Below are 22,877 nucleotides of genomic sequence, written 5' to 3' on the forward strand. Positions count from 1 at the left end.
GAACACAGACAGACTGATCTGGGAGAAGTCTGAAAAGACAGTGTCTGCTCCTTTGGCTTCTTCCCCTTGCTCTCAAGGATGCAGTATTTCATGTACTTCTGGAAACAACTTCTCGGTTATAAAGCATTAAAGCCTAGTTTATCTGAACCGTCTTAGAAACAGGTACTTCCAGCTTTCAAGCTCAGTGAAGAAATTGAGGCTTGATATGTGAGAAGATGAGAAGAAAAGAGCAGCTTGTTCTCATAAAACACACCTTCCCCTTGTCCACAGAAGAAAGGCTGCATGAAGGCAAAAGGCTGAAGACTTGGGTGCAGGAGCCAAACGTTCAATCCTACACCTCTGCCACCTGCACAAGGCAGTCTCGTCCATTTCTCTGAGCTATGAGTTATTGTAACATATGTGGGCCTGACCTTCACGGCTTCCTTGGAGCTAAAGATGTAGCAGGGATGGTGAGACAGCCCAGTCCAGGTGGTGATGGATCCTGGGCTCTCCAGAGTCACGAGCAGGGTGCCACCAGCCCTTCTACCCTAGTCTGAAGGGACAGCAACTCCAGATCCTTCTTGCAGGTGTGGGGCCAGGCTCCATCGCTCGTGCTTTTGAGGAGCATCAGTGCACTGTCAGAAGCATGGAGACTTGGCAAGCGGAGAGGGACATGGCACTGTGAGTGAGTGCCAGTGGCACTGGATGAGACTGGAGCAAAATGCCCCTTTCTGCTTCTCCCTGAGGCAGGGACATGACCCAGAGGAGTGGGAGACTCACACACAGAGCTGGGCACTAACTAGCCAAGTCCTCCAAATCCTGGCATAGCCCAAGGAAAGGCAGTGAGAGGAGAAGGTGTCATCCAGCTGCAGGCAGTCCCTGCTGACTGTTCCCACCACTCTGCCCCTCACAGGAAATCTTGGCAAGGGGTCAGGAGCAGGGATAAGACGCAAGGCCATGGATGCATGATAGAGGTGGCCGAGGGAGAGAGCAACACAGAAATGTAGAAGTTGAAAACAGGAAACAGTCTTTCCCTTTTTCTCCTGACACTGAGTGCTGGCAGGGAAAGACATCCCATTGTGACATCACCTGCTGGTGGAAGGTGATATCACTGAGCAGCAGATTGTGACATCACTGGAGGATGCATTGTGACATATCAGCCCTCACTGCTTATATTTTTCTGTAGGCAGAGCCTGGCCAGTCTGGCTCCAGCCTGAAGTCCATCCAGGCAGGACTGTGAGGTCTGGAGGACTGAGCCAGGCTTCTCTGGTGCTGAGTGGATTTCAGTGCAGACTCGGTGCAATCCCTCCTGTTTCCCTGGCCCTGGCTAGTTTGGCAGCTGGGCACTGTGGGTGCTTGCAGCAGTGAAGGCTGGGACAACATCCCCTAGGGTGGTCAGGGGTGAGTGACGGGGCTCAGGGAGCTGGGAGTGTGTTGTTCTTAAGGGAGCTGGACATTTCTTCTTCCCATTCCCGGGATACCAGTGACCACGGTGTCTCCCTCCTGTGGTGTGTGACACCAGAGAGGGCAAGCAGCTCCTGATCCTCAGCTCTCACCAGTGTGCTGTAGGGCACAAAAATGGCTTCGGAGACAGATGGCAACTGCTCCATCTGCCAAGACACTCAGAAGGACGTGGCTTCTGCTCTGCCCTGTCACCATCGTTTTTGCCGGGGCTGCATCCTGCGGTGGACACACATAAATCCCGTGTGCCCACTCTGCAGAAGAATGATAGAGACTGTGAGGTTTTCTGACGACTCCATGGAGATTGTCATCACAGCCCCTGATGAGCTGCCAGATGCCATCAGCCAGGCAGGGACAGCTCCTGATGGCCCTCAAGGAAACAGCCCCCATTCCCCTGTGGCATCCCATCCATCTTCTTCACAGTGGACACCACCCCAAGCTGTCGGTGGTGTCCTGCCTGACCTCTGGGCAGAACTTTTCCGTCGACAACAGCAACTCCTGGACCCGCTGCGGCCCTGGCTGCGCCGGAGGCTGGAGACCATCTATGGAGACCAGTGGTGGCTGGCAAGGAATGCACAGAGCAGCATCCTGCATGCCCTCTGTGTCTTTGGTCCAGATGAGGAGATCATGGTCCAGAGGCTGCAGGACATCCTGGAGGAACACACAGTGCCACTGGTCCAGGACACCATCAACATCATTGTGGGCCAGTGCAGTGAAGAGGCCAGGAGGCTGCTGCGCTCCCACGCTGCTGGGGATGAGGACAACAGCCCAGCAGCCAGCACCAGCTCCAGCAACTCCAGCTCCAGCTCCTCCATCATTAGCTCCAGCAACTCCAGCTTCAGTTCTTCCAGCACCAGCTCCAGCAACTCCAGCTCCAGCTGCAGCAACTCACGAGAGGGGACTCCCACCAGCAGCCCTGCAGTCTCTGTGCAGGAGGAGGAAGCTGGCACAATGGAGGCCTTCCCACCCAGGCATCACAATCTGCCACACCCTGTGCCCGTCCCTGCAGAGCAGGACCAACGCCAGGAGGAGCTGGGGCAGGCAATGACAGTGGCAGGTCCCTCTGCCCAGGGCAGCAGCTGCAGCCCCTCCTCTCCCAGCCAGGGCACGGACCACTCACCTCGGGGTCCCCAGTACCCCCCAAAGAGGAGGGCCCTCAGCTCCCAAGACATTCCCCAGCCCAGCAAGAGGTCGCCCCGCCGGCAGCAATAACAGGGTTCTCGGAACTCTTTATTCAAGGAAAAACAAAGAATTTTTTATTTCCTTCATGCAATCTCTAGGTGCTGTTTTCTGCCCCTTTCTAGTACCCTTCCCTTTCCCCTTATGCCCCAGTATGGGTGCCACCCACATGTGGTAGCACGGGCAGAATTTACCACCGAGACCTTTAGAAAGCCCTGGGTCTATGTGACCAGTCTGCTGCAAACATCCCTCATGACTGTTGTTTATCCATCGATCCAGAGGCAATTACTTTTGGCAGTTTGAGTTGGAGTTCATCAGTTCTGCTGCACTGCCAGACTGTGGGACAAGGCTGTGTGAAGAGAGAACTTTACACTTTGCAAATTTAGCAGATGCTAAACTGACTAATACTGCAGAGATATAGAACATGAACCTAAAACCCTGCTAAAATTGCTGATATGGACTCTGTTGATGGCCATCTTAAACTTGAATCTTCTCACAGCATTAGGGAAAGATCACAGAATGGATGTGGGTGCAGAGAACCTTGGAAGGTCTCTGGTCCAAGCTTCTGCCTAAGTTGGGTTGGTGCTGGGGTTAGATCAGGTGCTCAGGGCTTTGTCCAGATGGGGCTTGAAACCACCAAGCAGAGAGATGGCAAAAACCTCACTGGGAAACCTGGCCCCTGCCAGTCTATCCTCATAAGGGAAGAGGGACCCTGGTCTCCAGCCTGAATTGCCCAGTTTTAGCTGATGCCATGTGCCTGCAGCATGGGAAGGCCTGCTGTGACAACACTGGGGGGTGGAGGCTGATGTCACCAAGCTGTGAACTGTGACATCACCAGGTAATGGATTGTGACCTCACTTCCCTTATGACTTATCTTGGGAACCTGGGGGACAGAATGCCTTCTGTGCTGTCACTGGGCATGGAGGCTGATGTCACTGAGGAGTAGATTGTGACATCACAGTGTATTGTGACATCACAGTGTATTGTGACATCTTGTCCCTGTCTCCTTCTGTGTGTGCAGAGCCTGGGACTGTCTGGTCGCAGCCTGAACTTCATGTGAGCAGGACAGTGAAGTCTGGAGAATCAAACCAGGCTTGTCCAGTGCTGGCTGGTGCCTATCATTGGCAGATCTCAGTGCTAGTCCCAGGGCCATCACTCCTGGCCCTGCCTGGTTCAGGCAGCTGGGAGTACTGGCAGCAGTGAAGGTTCGCTGTGTGGGACAATGTCTCCCTGGGGTGGCTGAAGGGGTGCAGGGAGCTTGGAGGGCATCCTTCTCAAGGGACCTGGACATTTCTTCCTCCCCTTCCTGCCATAGCCAGTGACCATGGCCTCTCCTTCCTGCAGTGTGTGACACCAGCGAAGGTAAGCAGCTCCTGCTCCTCAGCTCTCCCCTGTGCACTGCAGAGCAAAAAATGGCCATGGAGACAGATGGCAACTGCCCCATTTGCCAGGACACTCAGAAGGACGTGGCTTCTGCTCTGCCCTGTAACCACTGTTTCTGCCTGGGCTGTATCCTGCGGTGGGCTCAGAGAAATCCATCATGCCCACTCTGCAGAAGAACAATAGAGACTATCAGGTTTTCTGACAGTGAAGACGACTATCTGGAGACAGCCATCACAGCCCCTGAGGAGCTGCCAAATGGCAGCAGCCTGGCAGGGACAGTTCCTGATGTCCTGGATGAGAAAGCCCCTATTTCCCAGTGGCATCCCATCCATCTTCTCCACAGGGTAAACTATCCCCACCTGAGCAGAGGGCCTCAGGGCTGGAGTTTGGAGGTGGTCTTCTTCCTGAGGTCTGGGCAGGACTTTTCCGTGGACGACAACAGCTCCTGGACCCTGTGCGGCCCTGGCTGCGCCAGAGGCTGGAGGGAATATACCGGAGCTGGTGGTGGCTGGTTGAGGCCGCACCATCCTGCACGACCTCTGTGTCAAGGGGCTGAATGTACAGGCCTTGATTGAGGGGCTGGAGCCTCTCCTTGAGCAACACACAGCACTGCTGGTCCATGGTGCCATCAACATAATTGTGAGCCAGTGCAGCGAGGAGGCCCAGAGGCTGCTGCAATCCGGTGCAGTCAGAGATGAGAACAACAGCCCTGTGGCCAGAGCCAGCTCCAGCAATTCCAGGAACTCCAGCTCCAGCAACTCCAGCTCCAGCTCCAATAGCTCCAGGACCAGCAGTTCCTGGGAGAGGAGTCCCACCAGTGGTCCCAAAGGCTGTAACTTGGAGGAGGAAGTCAGCACACTGGAGGCTGCTTCTCCCAGGGGTCCCAGGCATCCCCCACCTGTGCCTGTCTCTGCAGAGCAGGACCAGCCCCAGGAGAAGCTGGGGCAGGAAATGACAGTGGCAGGTTCCTCTGCCCAGGGCAGCAGCTGCAGCCTCTCTATGCCCCAGCCAGGGCAGGGAGTGATTGCCCGGAGGATCCTGGCACCCTCCAAACAGGAAGGCCCCCAGCTCCCAGGACTCTCCTCAGCCCAGCAAGAGGCTGCCCCACTGGCAGCATTAGCAGAGCTCTTGCAGCTCTTTATTCAGAGAAAGGGAAATAAATTGTTATTTCCCTCACACAGTCTCTCTTGCTGCTTTCTCTCTCTTCTACTTCCTTTCCTCTTCCCCTTGTGCCCCACTGATGGTGTTTTACACACCAGATCAGTAATTGTTGGGTCAGAAACACCTTGAAGCGGGTTCAGGGAGGTGTATGCAGAGGGGGAAGGGATGGGTCAAACCTCATGGAGCTGAGGTGGTGTTGTATCCCTCATGTCAGGGCCTGGAGCCCACATGGGGAAGCCCTGGAGCAGCTGTCAGTCACAAACAGTCCTGGAAAACTTCAACACCCCACAGCTCCTGGAGCCCCTAACCCAGCCTCAGATTAGCAGGGACAGTGAGGATACTGCCCTTCACCCTGGCCTGGAGCCCCAGAGTGTCCAGTGGGTCAGAGGCCCCACCTGGTGGGGGTTGACAATAAGGACCAGAGCAGGTAAAACCAAAGGCATAGGTTTGCCATGCAATCGTGGCCCTGCCATCCAGATGTGAGAGCTGGTAGCTATATAATCTGTCTCCTCCTTTTGCCAAGCTCCTTTATTTTCTTCCCTAAAAAAAAAGTGCCTCTTGGGAACAAGTGTGTGGCTTATTCTCCTGACACTGTCTCAAGGTATTGAAGAACCCTCTACATATATATTTTAAAGTAAAACTCTAGGATAAGCCCATGAGCTTGTGGCTCCAGGGCTGGAGTGTTATAGGGTGGCACCCATGTGGTGAGGTACACAGCCATGGGCCCCTGGAGCCCCAGGGCCATTTTGGACATACTTCTTCCCATAAGAATTCCTGCTGCAGCCACACACTCACAGTGCAGCAGATGCCTAAGGCAGAGTAGGCAGCAGGGGCAGCTGGGCTTATCACAGGACGATGCCCTCAGCCTGCCTCTAGTCCCCCTCTCTGCCCAGCCACCCACACTTCTGCTCTGGTTTCTCTCCACTGTCTGATGACAAACAGGGCAGCGTGCAGAGAGTACATGTTCTGGCAGACAGGCAAGTTCTAGTGCAAAATTCATCCTGAGTCATAATTTTATCTATGTCCCAAACAAATAAAATTGTTTCAGCACAGATTTATGTTATTGACAATATTATTGAAGGAGACAGTAATAGTTTTGATTCCAGCCCGTATTAAATCTTGGAAAAACACTTTTTAAGATAATACCTTTCATTTCCTATTAATACAAAGACTGGAGTTGCCCAGTTTAAGGAAATTTACTGAAATAATATGTTAAGTAGATACACTGTCTCAGGAGAGTAGAATAAAAATTACTTATTGCAAAAAGAAATTAATACAATAGTGCATAATGAGAATCATATATCTGGCAGAGGTACACATGACTGAGGTTAATGGGGACCCAGGACTTAAACAGCAGAGGGGTTGTTTTGTTGTTCAGTTTCTAAACGAGCAAATTTTAGAGGCCACATTGCCTTGCAATAAGAGATAAAAAATTACTCTTTCAGGAAAGAGAAAAGATTTATTTTAAAAATATTATTCTTTTAAGTTATTTTAATATAAAAGGCAAAGAAGAACAGGTATTTTGATTTTTAAAGAAAAATATTTTTAAAAAAGGCAAAGAGAAGCAACTATTTTAATTTGGTAAAGAAATCCACCACTAGAATGGATAACAGACAACTTCATTGTCAAATATTGCAAGTCATTTTTATTGCAAAAAAATTAAAGGGAAACAGCGTTATTTCTCAGTCACTATTTTTTAGAATCAATGCTGCTCTGTTTCTCAAAGGTCTAGAAGTGCGTACTCTCTGCACTTGAAGTACAAAAGAGACTGACATTTCACCTGAAACATTGTTCTGATATTTTTTAAACAAGAGCCTAAGCAAGTCTATCAGCTTTTTTATTTCCTTTATTTTCAGTATTTGCTTTTGCTGGTTTGAAAGCAGAGCCATTTCAAAGCCAAACTCAGCTCATCTCCAGATAGAAGGCACTGGGTTAAGTCTTTTTTAGAACCAAAATCCAATGCTTGTGCTGACAGTGGATGTATTCAGGGTACAGAATAAGAAAGACTTCCAGGAATAACACGGGGAGAAGTTCTCATGTGTGGGAATTCAGGATAGCGATGCCATGAGGGGAAGATTTGACATCACTGAAGGATGGGGGAAATGGACAAGGAAACTTAGATGATATTTAGACCTATTTGTGCTCTAACTGTGGAGTCAGACTGAACGATCAGGGAGACATCAGTGCTAGTTCTAGGCCAGCTGCTGGAGCTTGTGCTATCCTTGTTATGTTTGCTAGAGCCATCACAGGGCTCTCAGGGAGCAAGTGATCATAGGCTGTGTGCTGGTGGAAGCATTTGAATGTGGGCTAATGCTCAGTTATTTCTGGCAAAAGACAGTAGCAGTGAAGAGGCAAGGCCATGCAAGTCATGTGTTAGTGCCGCGACCCGCTGGGATATAGGATAGGGTCGAGCACTGCAATAAAGGGTTCTCACACGGTGGAAGGTGAACGAAGCAATGCCGACGTTTATTAAGTGGGTAACAACTTATATAGGGTTAGGTAAGGGGTGGAACTTGGGTTAGGGAGGAGCATGGGATTGACAACCAGGGAAATAAGGTGATTGGGCAGCTGGGTCAGGAGAGGAGGGGTTCGGATATCACTGGGGGAAAGGACCAATGGAAGCTACCTCTGCACTGCACCAAAACCTAGCCAATGGCAGGCAGAGGAGCGGGAAAGCAGGGAAAAGGCGGGAAAACTGAGGGAAGAAAAAGGGGACTACATGGAGGATAAATTTTCAAAACAACAACAGGGGTACATCAAACAGTATAACATTACAACTATAACTCGGGGAACTGTTGGGGTATAACAGACATATCCAGTGAGTGTCATTATTGGTATCAAAGGTCAAGTCCAGTATTTTAAAGTCCATTTAGGGATTATATATCTTCCTCCATGCTTCATAACGCTCCCACTCCTCCTTGTCTCCTCCAACATGTTAACTTTTTTGCCTTTTGCCTAAGGGTTTGGGGATCCTTGGCTTACCTGGCTCCATCCTGCATTTCTAAATGATGGTCAGAATTGCTGCTGTTCAGTTCATCCCTAATAGTCCAGATGGTCCAAGGCCCTGAGTGACACTCTGGCGCAAACTTTCTGAAAGTATGTACAAAGCACGTTTTAGCTTTTCCATGTCGAAGCAATTACCCAGGGTAACTATTTCTGCCTCTGAAGCACCAGCTGTTCACAACTGTCTTTCCTGTGTATCAGCAGATCAATGCTGCAGCAAGAACCATCACTTAAAAAGGCCAGATTATTCACCTGCAATGTCAAATGACACATTTAAAGTTCTTCTAGTCACAGTAGGAGCTGCCTGGAGGAATTTCTTAGGAGAGTTGGAGCTTCCCACCCAGAGAGCTCCCACATCTCTGAGTTGTGAAAGTGGACAGAAGTCACTCAGCCACCCAGTATTGAGCCAGTCCATTTTTGATCCAATTCATCAATCCAATTCATTATCTGAGCTATGAAAATAACTAGAAATTAAGTTTCTGGACCACTTAAAGGACTAATGTCTGAAGTTCATCAGTTGTGCACACAGGTATATCTCTGGTACTTGGTAATACCACTATTGTAATGAAATTACTGTTTACAACTCCCTCACACCTTAATCTCTCTTGCCATACTGGAGGATAAATAAAGAGGCTTATCTTTTGCTGTGAGAAGCAGGTCATTAGTCTCAGATGCTTGCAGCGACTCTGCTCACTCCTCAACAGATGGAAATGGCAGCAAAAAAGCAGCTCTTGATTTGTAAAAATTGTTCAGGCCCAACAGACTGAATTTTCATGATGAAACTGACCTTTAGACATGCTCCAGCAGCAATACTACATGATGGAAGGAAACCAGAGACAGCAGATTGCACACCAAAAGCTGTTTGCTTCCCTTATTGGCACAAATTAGCTGAACAAAACAAGGTTTATCTGTTTCTTTGTCTGCCTACATCCTGCTGCAGGTTTAGGTCTCAGGCATAGTTCTGGCACCTGGAAGGATGTCAAATGTCAGTGAAGGAAACTCAGAGGATGTGGCTGTTTTCTACCAGGTCAGGTGTTTCAGAAATTATTCTTTAGATGGAAAATGCTACTGTACAGAGTGATTGAAAACCTGTAGTTCTACCAAAGCAAGCCTATTTAACTGCTAGCAGTCAGGGGAAGGCCTGGCTGAGAAATGAATTGTTTTCAGATCTTTTTCCAGTTCTGAAATCTTTAATTCCTTTCTTTGCACCTTTTTGAGTTCTATCAAGAAATAAAAAAACCCCAAACAACCAAACAAACCAAAAACAAAGCCAAACCATCAAAACCCAATAAAAACAGCAAACAAACCCCCCTTGAAAACTACATTTGCTAAAGATAATCCCCTTCTCCTATCTGATTTAGCTAATCAACAAGAATTTTATTATAGCAGCGGTGCTGTTTTCCAAGAATCAGAGAATGGTTTGGGTTGAAAGTGACCTCAAAGACCATCTTGTTCCAACCCCCCTGCCATGGGCAGGGTCACCTTCCACTAGACGAGGTTGCTCTAAGCCCCATCCAACCTGGCCTTGAACACTTCCAGGGGTTGGGCATCCACAGCTTCTCTGGACAACGTGTGGCAGGGCCTCACCACCCTCACAGTAAAGACTTTCTCTCTAACATCTAATCTAAACCTGTCCTCTTTCAGTTTAAAACTATTGCACCTTATCCTGTCACTGTCAGCTTGTAGAAAACCTCCCTCCCTAAGTCTGGATTTAAACCACCCTCTGCTGTTGCTGTTGGATGAAAGGGTGGTAAATGTGTTTGTGTACTCGATAGTAATGTGTTTTGTGTCTCTCATGCTAATGAGGGCTCTGGTTTAAATGCTCAACACAGTCTTTGATATTTTTCTCAGCACCACAGTGTCTCATCTGGAAACAGACAGCTGTGATACACTAACGAGCACTTTTCAGCCATAGTTGGGCGGCATAGAAAAGTGTCATATGAGAATATAGAAGGAAGAGATATAGCAACCATTTGACCTGAAGTGTCTGTCAGTTGGCGTGTTTTATCCCAGCTGTGGTAGCCTGTTCCTTGCTGGAGGTAAGCAGCTGCTCTTAGGAAAATACCATACCGGCAAAACAGGTTGATGCAAGGTAACAGAACTCTGCTCACCAGGTGTTGAGAAGATTTCCTGCTATATCCTGACCCCCCCAGAAGCATTGTCTTAGAGCCTGTAGACCCTTTAATCAATTGTACCTGCCCCAGTAAAAACAAGGTTTTTTAAAGTATTTTTTCAATGATTAGTTTTAGCCTTTTCCCAGATTTCACTGAAGCTTTGGGGATAGTTTCTATTAATGAGGGACAATACTTCTCCTGAAACAAGCAGCATTTTTTCTAGAAAGTTACTCCACAGGCTTTGCACTGTGAAAATGTTCACATGGAGAAGTAATTTGTGAACTGAGAACTAGGTAAGAAGTTCATAAACTGGCAGAAAACAGTGTGCCCACAAAGAAATTTTCCACTATAGCCTTGGGTGAGTAATGGCTCAGACCTGACAGCTATATATTTTTGCATCAGATATTCACAGAAATATTCATACAGTTGTGATAAATTGAGAAAATAATTCGAGTTGACTAAGAGGAAACAGTGAAGGGTCAATATGACCTGGAGAGAAAAGAAAAACAAGTCGTAAAACTTAATTGGGCCCCTATAAAGAGATAAAACAAGTTACCTCCCTTTTACCTTGTGTAGGATTTATAGTGAGACAATTTTGTTTAGTTAGATAGATAATAGGACCTTTCTTGAAATTTATAACTTTGTAGCAAGCAAACATCTGCAGAGTGTCTGATTTGACAATATATTATGGATGCTAGATAATAGGACCTTTCTTGAAAGTTATAACTTTGTAGCAAAAACATCTGTTGAATGTCTGACTCAACAATGTGTAATGTTTATGCTTATGTATAATGAATATTCATGAAGTAGCTGGAAATAAATGTAGGACAACTATCTTCTTTGGGTGTGACAGGCGTTGGGAGTTGTTGGACCCCATCCCTGATCACCCAGCGCTGAAATTGCTTTTATCATATAATAAAATTCTGATTGGAAATTGCCCGATTGGGTTTCTATTTCTCACACAGTTAAGAAATGTAGTTCATTGCCTTGCTATAAATATTTTGTTCCACAGATATGTTGCCTCTCATAGGTAAAGTTATCAGTCATATATTTTGGTGATAATTGTAATTCCACTGGGATGGTAAGTTCCTACATTTGTTGTTTTATCACATAAACTTTTCTTCTCCTCTTCTGTAGACCAAAAGCATCTCTGTGAACTTCATTCAGCCTGTTACAACTATGAGATTCTTTTGGTGCTCATCATCTAGTCATCCTCTGATTATTTAATTCCTTTACGCACCAGTGTGCCGCGGTCCGAAGAGGGGATGGGACCGTGGCACTACACGAGGGTGGGATGCAGGTAGAATGGTTTATTCAGGCATGCACCAGATTCTTACCGGTTCAGGTAGGGAAAGGGCCAGAACATGGGGTGGGGTATCAGACAGACAAACGGGGGAGCAAATCAGGATAGGGGCACAGGCAAAAGAGGGAGGAACGTGGGAGGAACCAGGGAGAGAAGGGGCGAATGGAGGTTGTTTCCTCCCCGCAGCTCCTCCAGCCAATCAGCAGAGAAACAGGGGAGCAGGGAGGTGGACAGGCCGGGATATGCCCGGAAGATACAAACTCGGGGGGGGGGGGGGGGGGGGGAACATACAATGTGTGTATACATAATAACTATAAAGCCTGCATAGTGGTTAGAGTGCAGGACTCGCACCGCTGCGACCCGGGTTCAATTCCCGGCCCCCCGGGCAGCTGGAGCTCGTCAGCCTTGTATGGCAATCCAGCTACGTCCTGGGGACCTCACTGCCACTGTCCAAGCTTTGCTCGGCCCCGGCAGATGAACCTCAGGATTAAAGGGTGGGCTCAGTTCAGCGCACGCTGTGTCTCACCTAAAAAAATCCACTGCGCAGGCTCGAAGGGTTTATGACCTTTCCCAAATCTTCGCTTGCGAAGACTGGCCATTATTATTATTATTATTATTAAAGCCTGCATCATAAAGTCCGTTCAATTGCTCTACATATTTTTCCATTTCTGAGATTTTCCCCATTCTGATTCCTTGTCCTTCACACCAGTGTTCTGCAAATAGATTCATAAATCTTCTACCCTCCAAGATTAATTCTTTTAGCACCATTTTCAAGTTTGTCCCAGGTCATTTCCATTGGGCATGCTGCTTGAAGATGTGATATTTGCGCAGAAAAGAGCCAGGTGAGTCAGCGTAATTTCTGTTGCCCATTGTTTTCTATTGATTTCCTGGCTGATTTTTGGTTCTCATGTTTTTTTTTGGAGGGGATACAGCCATAGCACATGCACTATACAATTGTTTTAAGATTTAGTAAGGACATCGACTGTGGTCAAAGTTGAGAAAAAGTTTGCACTTTTTCAGGCCACCCGATATCATCCAGACCTTACTGATGCATACGGAGTTTACTTTCCCTCCTGGGATAAAGTTCCTCCTCTTTTGAATAAAAATGACAAAACCTGTGGCAGGGAAAGGCCCCAAGGAGTCACCTTCACTTTAAAAGATTTATCCTTACCAGGTTTGCTCCTGGTTTGAGTTCTACATTGAGTGGAGTCATGTTATCTTAGTAGGCCTTTGCACTGAGTTTTTGCCAAGCTTGTGGCTCCATTGTATATCCAAAATCTGCAGTTTCATTCCCCAGCTTTACTGGAACTGGGGGATCTGCTGGGCATGCCTGGATATTTTCCCCCAGTCCCCTTCTCTCATTGCAAAAATCTGCTAATTGCTTCAAAAACCACTTATTTCAGTTTAAAAATTTATTGCAGATTTCTACACCTGCGCTGCCAATAAATAAAAATACAAAAATCAATTTAAGTTAAAAAATTAAATTTATTACAAAATTATACACCCATGCTGCTGATATATAAAACCACAAAATTAACTTAGTTAAAAAATGAAATTTATTACAAATAGCTACACCCCTGTGACTGAGACATAAATACACAAAAGTCACTTTAAGTTTAAAAATTACATTACAAAATGATACACCCGTGATGCTGATACATAAATACACAAAAATCAACTTAGTTAAAAAATTAAATTTATTAAATAGCTACAACTGTGCTACTGATATAAAACTATACAAATATCAATTTAAGTTTAAAGAATTAATTTATTACAGATTTTTACAACTGTACAGCCTATATATATAAATTCACAAATATAAATATACCTATCTAAATAACCCTATAACTATACGTACATAAATAAAATTATATAACTATAAAACTCCATACATATTTAAATATAACTACATAAACAGATAAAAAAATAGAGACAAAAATATAATTAAGTATTAAATGTGTATTATATTTATATTTTTATAAATATATCTTATATATGGTATACTATATATAACACATAAATATATACACAGGAAATCCATATATAAATATACAGAAATTGATATGCCAGTCTAAATATCCATACCTATAGCTACATCAATAAACCTATACAGCTATACAACTGTATACATACATAAATATAATTAAATACAGATATAAATATAATATACATATATCAAAAAATATATCAATATATCTATACAAATATCAATACACCTATCTAAATATCCATATACCTATAACTACATCACTATAACTATACATCTATACAACTGCATACACTTATAAAAATAACCAGATAAATATATAAATATACCTATACAAATATTCAATCTACATATGTAAATATCTATATACCTATAACTACCCAGGTATAACTATAACTATACACATCTCTAAATATAAGTATATACAGAGGGATCCCAGCCGCTCCATCTTCACAGGCTCTTCCTCGGTCTCTCCCTCCCATGCAGAGCAGCCCTCCTGGAGAGGTACAGATGGACATCTGGGAAGCAAAGGGGATATTGAGTCAACAATGGTCCTCCTGTACATTTTCCTTGGCAGCAATTGCACTTCTATCAGGGACTATAAAACCTTAGATCCTACCAGGGAGGGTTAGAAAGAAAAAAATCCCGTGTTCTGAGGATTTTCAACAACAAATAACTTGTCTATTTAGCTCTCACCTACTCATTCAATCCTCGTGCAATACTGTCTAGCTTTGGCAGGAGACCTCCTGCCAGGTCTTCCTCCCCTCTGCACAAAACTCACAGGATACTCCCGCCAGCTGTCCCTGCACAGGACACCATGTCCCACGGACTCTCAGAGAGCTCCTTAAGCCTCCCCAGAGCTGGGCAGGGAGCAGGGACATCCCTGGGCAGGGCTGGGCCAGCTCGCCAGTGAAGAGCAAAGGTGTTCCTAGCGCAGCCCAGCCGAGACTGTCCTGCTGCAGCCCACGGGCAGAGCGGGACACACGGGAACAGATCTGCCTTCCCCAAGGACAACCCTGTCTGGCCCTGGGTGAGCTGAACTGAGCTGAGCTGAACCACCCCCAGCAAGGGCAGGGAGCCCTCCTGGCTCGGGGCAGTGCCCATTTCCAACCCCAAACTACCCTCACATCCATTCCGTCTCACCAGCCCCAGTGGCCTCCCCAAGGGTCTCAGGCAGCAGCAACAGGTCCCTGGTCAAGATGTGGCTGGTGGTCGTCAGCTTCTCTCTCTTGGCCCTCATCAGTCTCTTGCTGCTCAAAAAGAATTCAGGGCAGTCCTGGCAAAAGTGGAGAGTCTGGAACATGTGCTGTGGCCCAGCAGGCTTGGACAGGCTTGGACCCCACTGTGCTCCCTGTTGGTCCCCCACTATCCCCTCGGCCCCACCATGCCCTTGGCAAACCCAGAGCCCCCGAGTCCCCTCAGCTCCCCCAGTCCCTTCAGACCCCTCCACTCGCCTCAGACCCTATCATCATCTCAATGTCACAGGCCCCTTAGCCCCATCAACTGCCTCAGCCTTTGCCACTCCCTTATCCCCTCAGCTCTCACCATCCCCCCCAGCTCCCCCAGCCCCCTCAGCCCCACTGTCCCCTCAGTGCCACCATCACCTCAGCATCACCGTCCCTTCAGCATCGCCATCCCCTCGGCCCCCCCAGCCCCCTCAGCCTCACCATCCTCCAGCAGCTCCTTGGGGAGTGGTGCCTGGTGCCACCAGAAGCTCCCCCCAGTCCCATGGGGGTGCGGGGGGCCGGGACCTGGGGCTGGAGCTGCTGCTCCCCCGGCCCGGCCACCAGCCCAGAGGCGGCACAGGGAGCGGGGACAGAGGCGGCACAGCGGGAAGAGTGAGGGATGGAAAAGGCAGCAGAGGTGAGAAAGCAGCCTATACCTATACAAACATCAATATATGTACCTAAACATCCATATACATCTAACTATGTAACTATGTACACCTATAAATATAACTAGATATAAAATTATATGTAGTGTGTATATATATAAATAAATATAATATATAAAAATATAACTATATAAAGATGTAACGATACATATATAAATATAAATATGTACATCTATAAATAAATATAAATAAATAATATATATAATATTTTTAAAGAAATTAAAAATATTAAATTGTAAACAATATTAAATAATTCTAATAATATAAGATATTGTAATAATATAGTACTAACTATAAAACATATTAATAACAACGATATAGAATTATATTATTATATGATAATATAATAAAATTACATAATTATATAATTATTAATATATTGATATTAGTAATAATTACAATACTAATAATATTAAATGTTATGTTAAAATAACAATAGCTATTAATATATTATTTCATCTCTATACATCTATAAATATAAATATGCAACTATATCTAGAAATGTAACTCTACCCATCTTTAAATATAACTATAAACAGAGGGATTCCAGCTGCCCTGTTTCACAGGCTCTCCCTCAGTCGCTTCCTCCCACGCAGAGCAGCTCTCCTGGCAAGGTACAGCTCATGGACCTCTGGGAAACAAAGGGAACAGAGTCACTGTGGGTCCTTGTGTACATTCTCCTCAGCAGCACATCGAGCAGTTGTACTCCTGTCAGGGACTGCAAAAGATGGCCTCAAAGGCAGGCTCTCACTTGGGAATTTGAGGCCTGCTGTTTAAAGAATAGGAATTCTTCCAAGTTTTCAATACTTTAAAGTTTTGAAGCACCCAATAAAGTCCCAGCACTCACCCTGCAAATGGCACAAGAGCTTTAAACAGAGACAGTCACATCTCACAAAGACAGCTCCAGCCTTGTTCTTTCTCTGTGCCGCCAAAGGCCTCAGTCCTTACTTAAATGGCTGAAACTCATGGGCAATGTGAGCTGAGTTATTAACCAGCATCGTTATCTGGGATCTAGAAACTGCCCTCTGAAGTGAGCAACAGTTCCTCCAACTCTACCATCAGCTCTTGGAGGAACAGCTGGGAGGGAAAAGGCCTCCCTACAAGGCCAGCAGCCTGCACCACCTTTGCCCTAGAATAGATCTAAAGTGCTCTCTCTCTCCTCTTGGGTCTTGCTGATTTGGGGACATTCAGGTTTTCCCTTTAGTTACTGGATTTGTGAATTGCTTGGCCTCGGATGTTCTGCCTCTTGTTTTTCTCACGTGTCTCAGCATAGGTATCAGCAGATTGGTATTAAATGTAGGTAGTGATTTGAGACAAAAAGCCTGGACTTCTACACTGACATCACCAGTTTGCTGGGTTTTCTCCCTGTTGCTTTAATAGTCACCTCATTACTCAGCACTGCCTCTGTAGCCCATCTGGGTTGGTGGCGCAACTCCCAGAACGTCAGGTTTTGTTCACTGATCTAATTCACACCCTTTTGCACAGAAGAACACCTGGTCTGAGCACATCTAGAGAAGTGTGTTGGTGAGTACTCTGTGAGGTTGTACAAGCACAATATTTTCACTGAAGGCACAAGGAAGCACTAACACTGCAGACAATAACTCAGCTGCTCTGATCTCCCCTTCCTGTAACACTCAGCCTTAGAGCAGCTGTCTCGGTCATCTCTAAAAGAACATAGACTCTCTTCTTACCAGGCTCATTTGGCTCCAGGGAACTGTTCCCGCTGCTCGCACTGCCAGGCAAAGCTTTCTCTGCTGCAGCCTTGTTCCCAGGCCCCCCTCCTGAAGACTCAGAGGGAACACTAATATTCCCCTTAAAAGAAAAACAAATAGAAATAAACCCAAGGATCACTCGATATTTTCTTGGAATCACTTTAGGGACACAGTAAAAACTGTTCTACGCTCCAGAAGGATGTGTAACACAAAGTGAACACTGCTCAGATGGTTTACAGGACAAGTGCTTTAAACTCAGAATTAAGGTTGCCAAAGTGAAAGCTCTTGTCCTATTAAGCAAAACATGAAATCAGAAAACCAGAATACACTAAGTGAGGCTGTGTGTCCTCACAGTCAGAACTTTGCCCTCACTTATCACAGGAGCTGCAAGAAACCAGTCAACAGAAATCCAGGTGCCCTCCTTGCTACCCACACATGTGTCAGGTTGCTCACTGCACAGGGCTGTGTGGTGCAAAACTACACATGAGCCACACATTTCTGGCTGGGAATCCCCCCCCACCCCCCCTGCCCATCCTCCTTCTAAGACAATAAATTACAAGGTGTTGCTTCCTTTTTGGAGCCTTCTGCTGCTGCCCAACACGCACTTTGCAGCCAGCCATTTACTGAACTGGTGTATTTCCATGATCATGTGACAAAAATCTGTAGGGTAAAAAGCTCCCCAAAACCAGACAACCAAGTTATGTTTCTGCTCTGCTGAGGAAGTAAAGACCCAAGGTTAAGCACCTGGAAACTACCTTTAGGCACAAAGATATTCTCACTATGACCAGTTCTAGGATATTCATCTCTTCTGCCATAGCCTATCCATCAGAATCCTAGAGATGAATGACTGCTCAGAGCCTGCAACATTTCCTTCTATTAAGCAATCAAACGCTTTTGAAAACTGGTATGTGTGATGTTACAGTAGACAAAAGGGCATCACACTTGGGAAGAAGATACTGGTAATGCCAAAAAATCACACTCCCCACCTTGACTCTGCCCTTACTCAATGTTAAATATACAAAAGGCAACAGGTCCGTACATCAATAGAAACAGAGACATTCTTTGGCAAAGTTGTGTAACAATAAGCAAAAAGGCCTGTGCCAGTACAGGAACTGAACATTCCAGAGAAGTCTGGGAAGAGCAAGAGTTAGAGAAAGGGGATTCCTAATCAGAAGAGGCAACTTGTCCAACAAAAAGTCTAATAGTCCATGAATCGCTCTTCAACACAGAATAAGCCTTTGACCACTTCAATAAGTCCTTGACCATTTCACATCCAGGACCAGCACTGTCCTTCACACCAATTACACAAGTCATGGGGCCTCGAAACCCAAACGCCTGCCCCCCAACAACTCCATGGCTCACACACTTAATCCCTCCTTGCTAACAAGGAAGTCTGGGCCCAAAAGGCCTTAAAAATGGAGATTTACTTCTCAAACACAGTTCAAAAGCTGTCAAAGCTGACAATGTTTAACATGCAGGTGACACCCAATACACTGAGAGGGCTCTAAGGAAAGAGTCCTGCCAACTCCGTGTGTGCTGGTGCAAGGACATGTTCTTCCCTGCACTGCACTGAGCAGAACAGTCCCATCGAGGCTGGAGCTTTGCAGAGACTTTAGATTAGAAAACATATCCCTTTCTAGAAAGAGGGATACCCAAGAGGAAGACGACTAAGCTATGGGACATGGAGAGCAGTAGTGGCAAGTTTGCTCCGGCTGAGGATTTCCAAGCCAGAAACTTTACTGGAGACCTCAAAACACAAAGAGGACAATAAACTGCTGCAGCTCCAGCACATGCACACCACAGCACTTTGAGCCACGGGCAGCAGCACCAGGTACAGTCCAGCTCTTGGCTTTCTTTGGGGTTCAAAAGAAAAAGAGCTAGAGCCCACATCTGGTGCTGCAACAGAGGGACCTCTCACATGCCCCTCACTGTGTGTGAGACTTTGCCTTCAGTGGCAGTGCTCAAAATACTCTTCTCTTATTTAGGATCCAAGACATCATGTTATAACCTACAAAGCTTCCACTTCATCACTGTGAATGCAACTGCAGGAGGTATTTTTCCCAAGAAAATGAGTCCCCTAATTTGGCCAACACAAGCTAACCCACCTCACGCTCATGAATGTGGGATACTTTTTCAGTCCCTCTTCTTCTTTAAACCTTAACTTTACCAACCAAACTCTTTGCTGTCCACTAGAAGCTGAATTAAAGAAGCCTTTACTTCTCAGGCGGGCAACTACATTAAAAACAGGTCAGTCCAGCCCCCAGCATTGCTATTGAATGGAGTTACCTCAAGAAAGGGAAACATTTCAGGCAGGTTTGATGCAAGCACCTCCTCGAGCATCTGAAACACAACTTCCGGATCTACTCCTGCCCACTCGTCTGCAGCAGAGGGATTACAGGCCCAGCTGGAGATCCATGATGCTGCAGAACCAGCACTGCCAGTCAGAGAATCGGGGGCTGAACTCCCCAGTGTGGCTGCAAGAATCCAAACACGGTCATCAGGCTTCCAGAATTTGGGTTTGGTTTGCAGAGCTCTATTGCTTCCTTTGATCAAACATTTCAGGAATCACACAGTAAACTCAATTCCAGAAATGTATTTGTGCTCTTCAGGTCATCTGAAGACCAATTACCGATTTATTAATCTTAAAGAAAAGTATTCTAGTTGATGTGTATATTGAAATTATACATAAATTATATATATTATATAAAATATTAAAATATGGATTGTAAAGTCTGTACACACACATAAAAGCTTCATAATTGCAGACTTCTGTATCTTCCCATCAGCTTTTTGATTTGGCTGTTTTGGTTTCTCATCACAACATACCACTGAAAGTGGATTCACCTAAGACGAGATTACATCTTCAGACGCACACACCAAAACTGAACTGCGATTTTATTCTAAAAAGCAGCGCTGTGGAACAGTGTTCTCCAGGTAGGACTGTTTGGGTAACACACAGACGTCATCTAAAAGTAATGTCATTCTTTGCAGGACAGATAACCTTAAAAATCTGCACTATCCTATCATTGTCCTAGTTTTGCTTAATTAAAAGAAAGATAAAAGTCAACCTAACACCGACTAGTTGTGGCCAAATGCTTTTCTCCTTGTCCTTTCACCTCAACAGAGAGGCTGTGTGCAAAACCCCCAGGGGATGCTCTAAATCTGGAGGAAGGACAGGAAAACCAGAGAGTGAATCTTTTTGCTTTCAAGATCTCTCTTCCTTTTAGACCTTGCGCTTTCTATCTGATTCTCGCTTGAGATAAACAGGTGACAGAGCACTGAAGAAAGATACTTAAACCTATCACTTTTTAGTATGTTTTGAAAAGCAAGTGCAGAAGCTGTTTCCATACCTGCAGGATTGTAGCCTGGTGAGTTCTGCTCTGAAGCCGTGCAGCTGCTGTGCTCTGGAAGGGCCATGGCAGCGGTTTGAGGCCCTTGGTGAAGCAGTGGAAGGAAGAACACAGGCTGCACTGTGGATGTGGACGTGACCGGGACCTCCCTTGAAAACCTGAGATGTCCTGGAGTGACAATCACTTTACTGCGAGGTGCTGGAGAAGCCTTACAGCTTTGAACACCTTGACTTGTCCTGGAAGGGACTGGAGGCACATCTAAACCTCTGGCTGGTAAAGTAAAGAGGTTCTGGCCCAAGCTCACTGTGTAGGAGTAGTGGAAGAAGAAAGGAAGAAAGGAGATAGAGAGTCAGTATTGGTCCTTCTGTACACCTCCCTTGGCAGCAATTGTACTTCTATCAGGGAATATAAAATCTCAGATACTCCCAAGCAGGGTTAGAAAGAAAAAATCCTATGTTCTGGGGATTTGCAACAACAAATAACTTGTCTATTTAGCTCCCACCTACTCATTCAATCCTCGTGCAATACCATCTAGCTTTGGCAGGAGACTTCCTGCCAGGTCTTCCTCCCCTCTGCACAAAACTCACAGGATACTCCCGCCAGCTGTCCCTGCACAGGACCGACCCATCGTGTCCCACGGACTCCCAGAGAGCTCCTTAAGCCTCCCCAGAGCTGGGCAGGGAGCAGGGACATCCCTGGGCAGGGCTGGGCCAGCTCGCCAGCGAGGAGCGAGGGTGTTCCCAGCGCAGCCCAGCCGAGACTGTCCTGCTGCCGCCCACGGGCAGAGCGGGACACACGGGAACAGCTCCCGGGCTGTGCCAGCAGATCTGCCTTCCCCAAGGACAACCCTGTCTGGCCCCGGGTGAGCTGAGCTGAGCTGAGCTGAGCCGCCCCAGCAAGGGCAGGGAGCCCTCCTGGCTCGGGGCAGTGCCCATTCCCATTTCCAACCCCCCGCCCCCCGCGTGTCCCACCCGTCTCACCGGCCCTGGGCGGCAGCAGCCGGTCCCTGTGGAGGTGCTGGAAGCGGCTGGGCTGCCGGCTGCGCACCTCCAGCCCGGCCGCCAGCCGCTCCCTGTTGGCCCTGGTCAGGCGCTTGATGTGCACCAGGAGCTCGGGGCGGTCGCGCCGAAAGTAGGGGCTGCAGAAGCGGAGCAGGGACCCGGCAGAGGCCGGCAGGGCCGCGGCACCGCCCCCCGCCAGCACCGACGTCTTGTGGAAGCCGTACAGGTTGAGCTGGCGCACGAAGCTGCCGAAGTTGGTGGCTTTGAAGGCGCCCGGGGCCGCCGCCGCCGCATCGCCGCCCGCGCCGCCCGCGCTCAGCAGCTCCCGCTCGAAGAGCGCCCGGTCGACGAGCAGCCCCTGGGCGCGGGGGTCCCAGCGCACGGAGCGGACGCGTGGGCTGTTCACCAGCTGCCACAGCTTGGCGGGGAAGGTGCTGGGGCTGACGCCGGCGGGCAGCGGCAGCTCCTCCATGGCTCCGGTCGCCGACGGACGGACTGTCGCGACCCGCGGCGCCGCGAGGACACAACGCCCGGAGCGCAACGGCCGCGGCTGCGGCGGCGCCGCGCGGCCCGAGGGGGGCGCTGGAGAGCCCGCGGGGCAGAGCCCGGAGCGCGCCCGGAGGGGCCGTGAGGGGAGCGGGGACGCGAATGGGGGGGAGCGGGGTCCGGAGTGACGGGCAGAGCTCGGCGGCAGCTCATGAAACTGCAATCACGGCGAGTCGATAGAAACCAAATGTAGAATGGAGCTGGTTGGTTCCACCATGAGCAGAAAGAGCTCTTGTACTCACTGGTCTCCTGACACAGGTCGGGTCTTCAAGGCTAAATGCAAACCCCTGTGGAAATGCCAGAGAGCAGCTGTCCAAGGGCTGAGCAAGCCTGGCATAGCCATCAGGAATCCGTGTCTTCTTTTGCAATGGAGTGTGGGATGCGAGCTTTTCGCTAACCTTTCCTAAACAGCAGAGGCCCTTGGTCCTTTCAGTTTTGATTTGACCTGTCAATCACCGTTTGCCTGGCAAACAAAGTGGGGCTTAAACATAATTGTGCACACTGTAAAACACCAGCCGGCACAGGGGGTTTGTTAATTGAGGACCTTTAGCTGGGCCTGTCCCCAAAGCTGACACCATATTCGGATGAGCTTGCAGGCCATCAAACAGACTGGAGGATCTGGAGAACCTGAGAGATGTTTATGCCGTGCTGTATCCAAGGGATGGGCATTTACCACGTTGCTTCTTACAGCGACAAAGGGGTTGCAAGGAGCTGGGTAAGGTGTTTGAAGAGCCTACTTTCACTCCATTTCAGGATTCTGTGGGCTGAATTTATAGCTGGCTTGAATTAATTATGTTTTAGAGA

General features: G+C 47.4%; 2 protein-coding genes, 1 long non-coding RNA gene and 1 pseudogene across 3 annotated transcripts; 2 read left to right on the plus strand and 2 right to left on the minus strand.

The window, feature by feature from the left end:
* Positions 1-1,347: 1,347 nt before the first annotated feature.
* On the plus strand, positions 1,348-2,708 carry LOC135407739 (serine/arginine repetitive matrix protein 2-like). Its single transcript, XM_064643064.1, has one exon. The coding sequence runs from the start codon at positions 1,558-1,560 to the stop codon at positions 2,650-2,652; it is 1,095 nt and encodes a 364-aa protein (XP_064499134.1). The 5' UTR covers positions 1,348-1,557; the 3' UTR covers positions 2,653-2,708.
* Positions 2,709-2,806: 98 nt separating this feature from the next.
* Positions 2,807-6,282, plus strand: LOC135407737 (uncharacterized; annotated as a pseudogene).
* Positions 6,283-13,121: 6,839 nt separating this feature from the next.
* LOC135407831 (uncharacterized) lies at positions 13,122-14,388 on the minus strand. The gene is made up of 2 exons (XR_010427036.1): positions 14,267-14,388; positions 13,122-14,088 (listed from the first exon to the last, which is right to left on the minus strand). It is a non-coding gene; the product is annotated as an uncharacterized LOC135407831 (long non-coding RNA).
* Positions 14,389-15,885: 1,497 nt separating this feature from the next.
* LOC135407830 (heat shock factor protein 5-like) lies at positions 15,886-22,008 on the minus strand. Its single transcript, XM_064643212.1, has 5 exons — positions 21,507-22,008; positions 20,527-20,829; positions 19,463-19,650; positions 17,156-17,276; positions 15,886-16,095 (listed from the first exon to the last, which is right to left on the minus strand). The coding sequence occupies exons 1-5, from the start codon at positions 21,997-21,999 to the stop codon at positions 16,025-16,027; spliced, it is 1,176 nt and encodes a 391-aa protein (XP_064499282.1). The 5' UTR covers positions 22,000-22,008; the 3' UTR covers positions 15,886-16,024.
* Between the last annotated feature and the right edge of the window lie 869 nt (positions 22,009-22,877).

The sequence above is a fragment of the Pseudopipra pipra genome, chromosome Z, assembly GCF_036250125.1.
Source record: "Pseudopipra pipra isolate bDixPip1 chromosome Z, bDixPip1.hap1, whole genome shotgun sequence".
NCBI classification, from domain to species: domain Eukaryota; kingdom Metazoa; phylum Chordata; class Aves; order Passeriformes; family Pipridae; genus Pseudopipra; species Pseudopipra pipra.

What these genes read in the sequence shown, in the direction of transcription:
- LOC135407739 (XM_064643064.1), top strand. Translation starts at nt 1,558, where the DNA reads ATGGCTTCGGAGACAGATGGCAACTGCTCCATCTGCCAAGACACTCAG.
- LOC135407830 (XM_064643212.1), bottom strand. Translation starts at nt 21,999, where the DNA reads ATGGAGGAGCTGCCGCTGCCCGCCGGCGTCAGCCCCAGCACCTTCCCC. An exon ending in GCTGCTGCCGCCCAGGGCCG is followed by an intron (nt 20,830 to 21,506) that starts GTGAGACGGGTG and finishes ACTCCTACACAG; the next exon opens with TGAGCTTGGGCCAGAACCTC. An exon ending in ACCAGGCTACAATCCTGCAG is followed by an intron (nt 19,651 to 20,526) that starts GTATGGAAACAG and finishes GGATTCTTGCAG; the next exon opens with CCACACTGGGGAGTTCAGCC.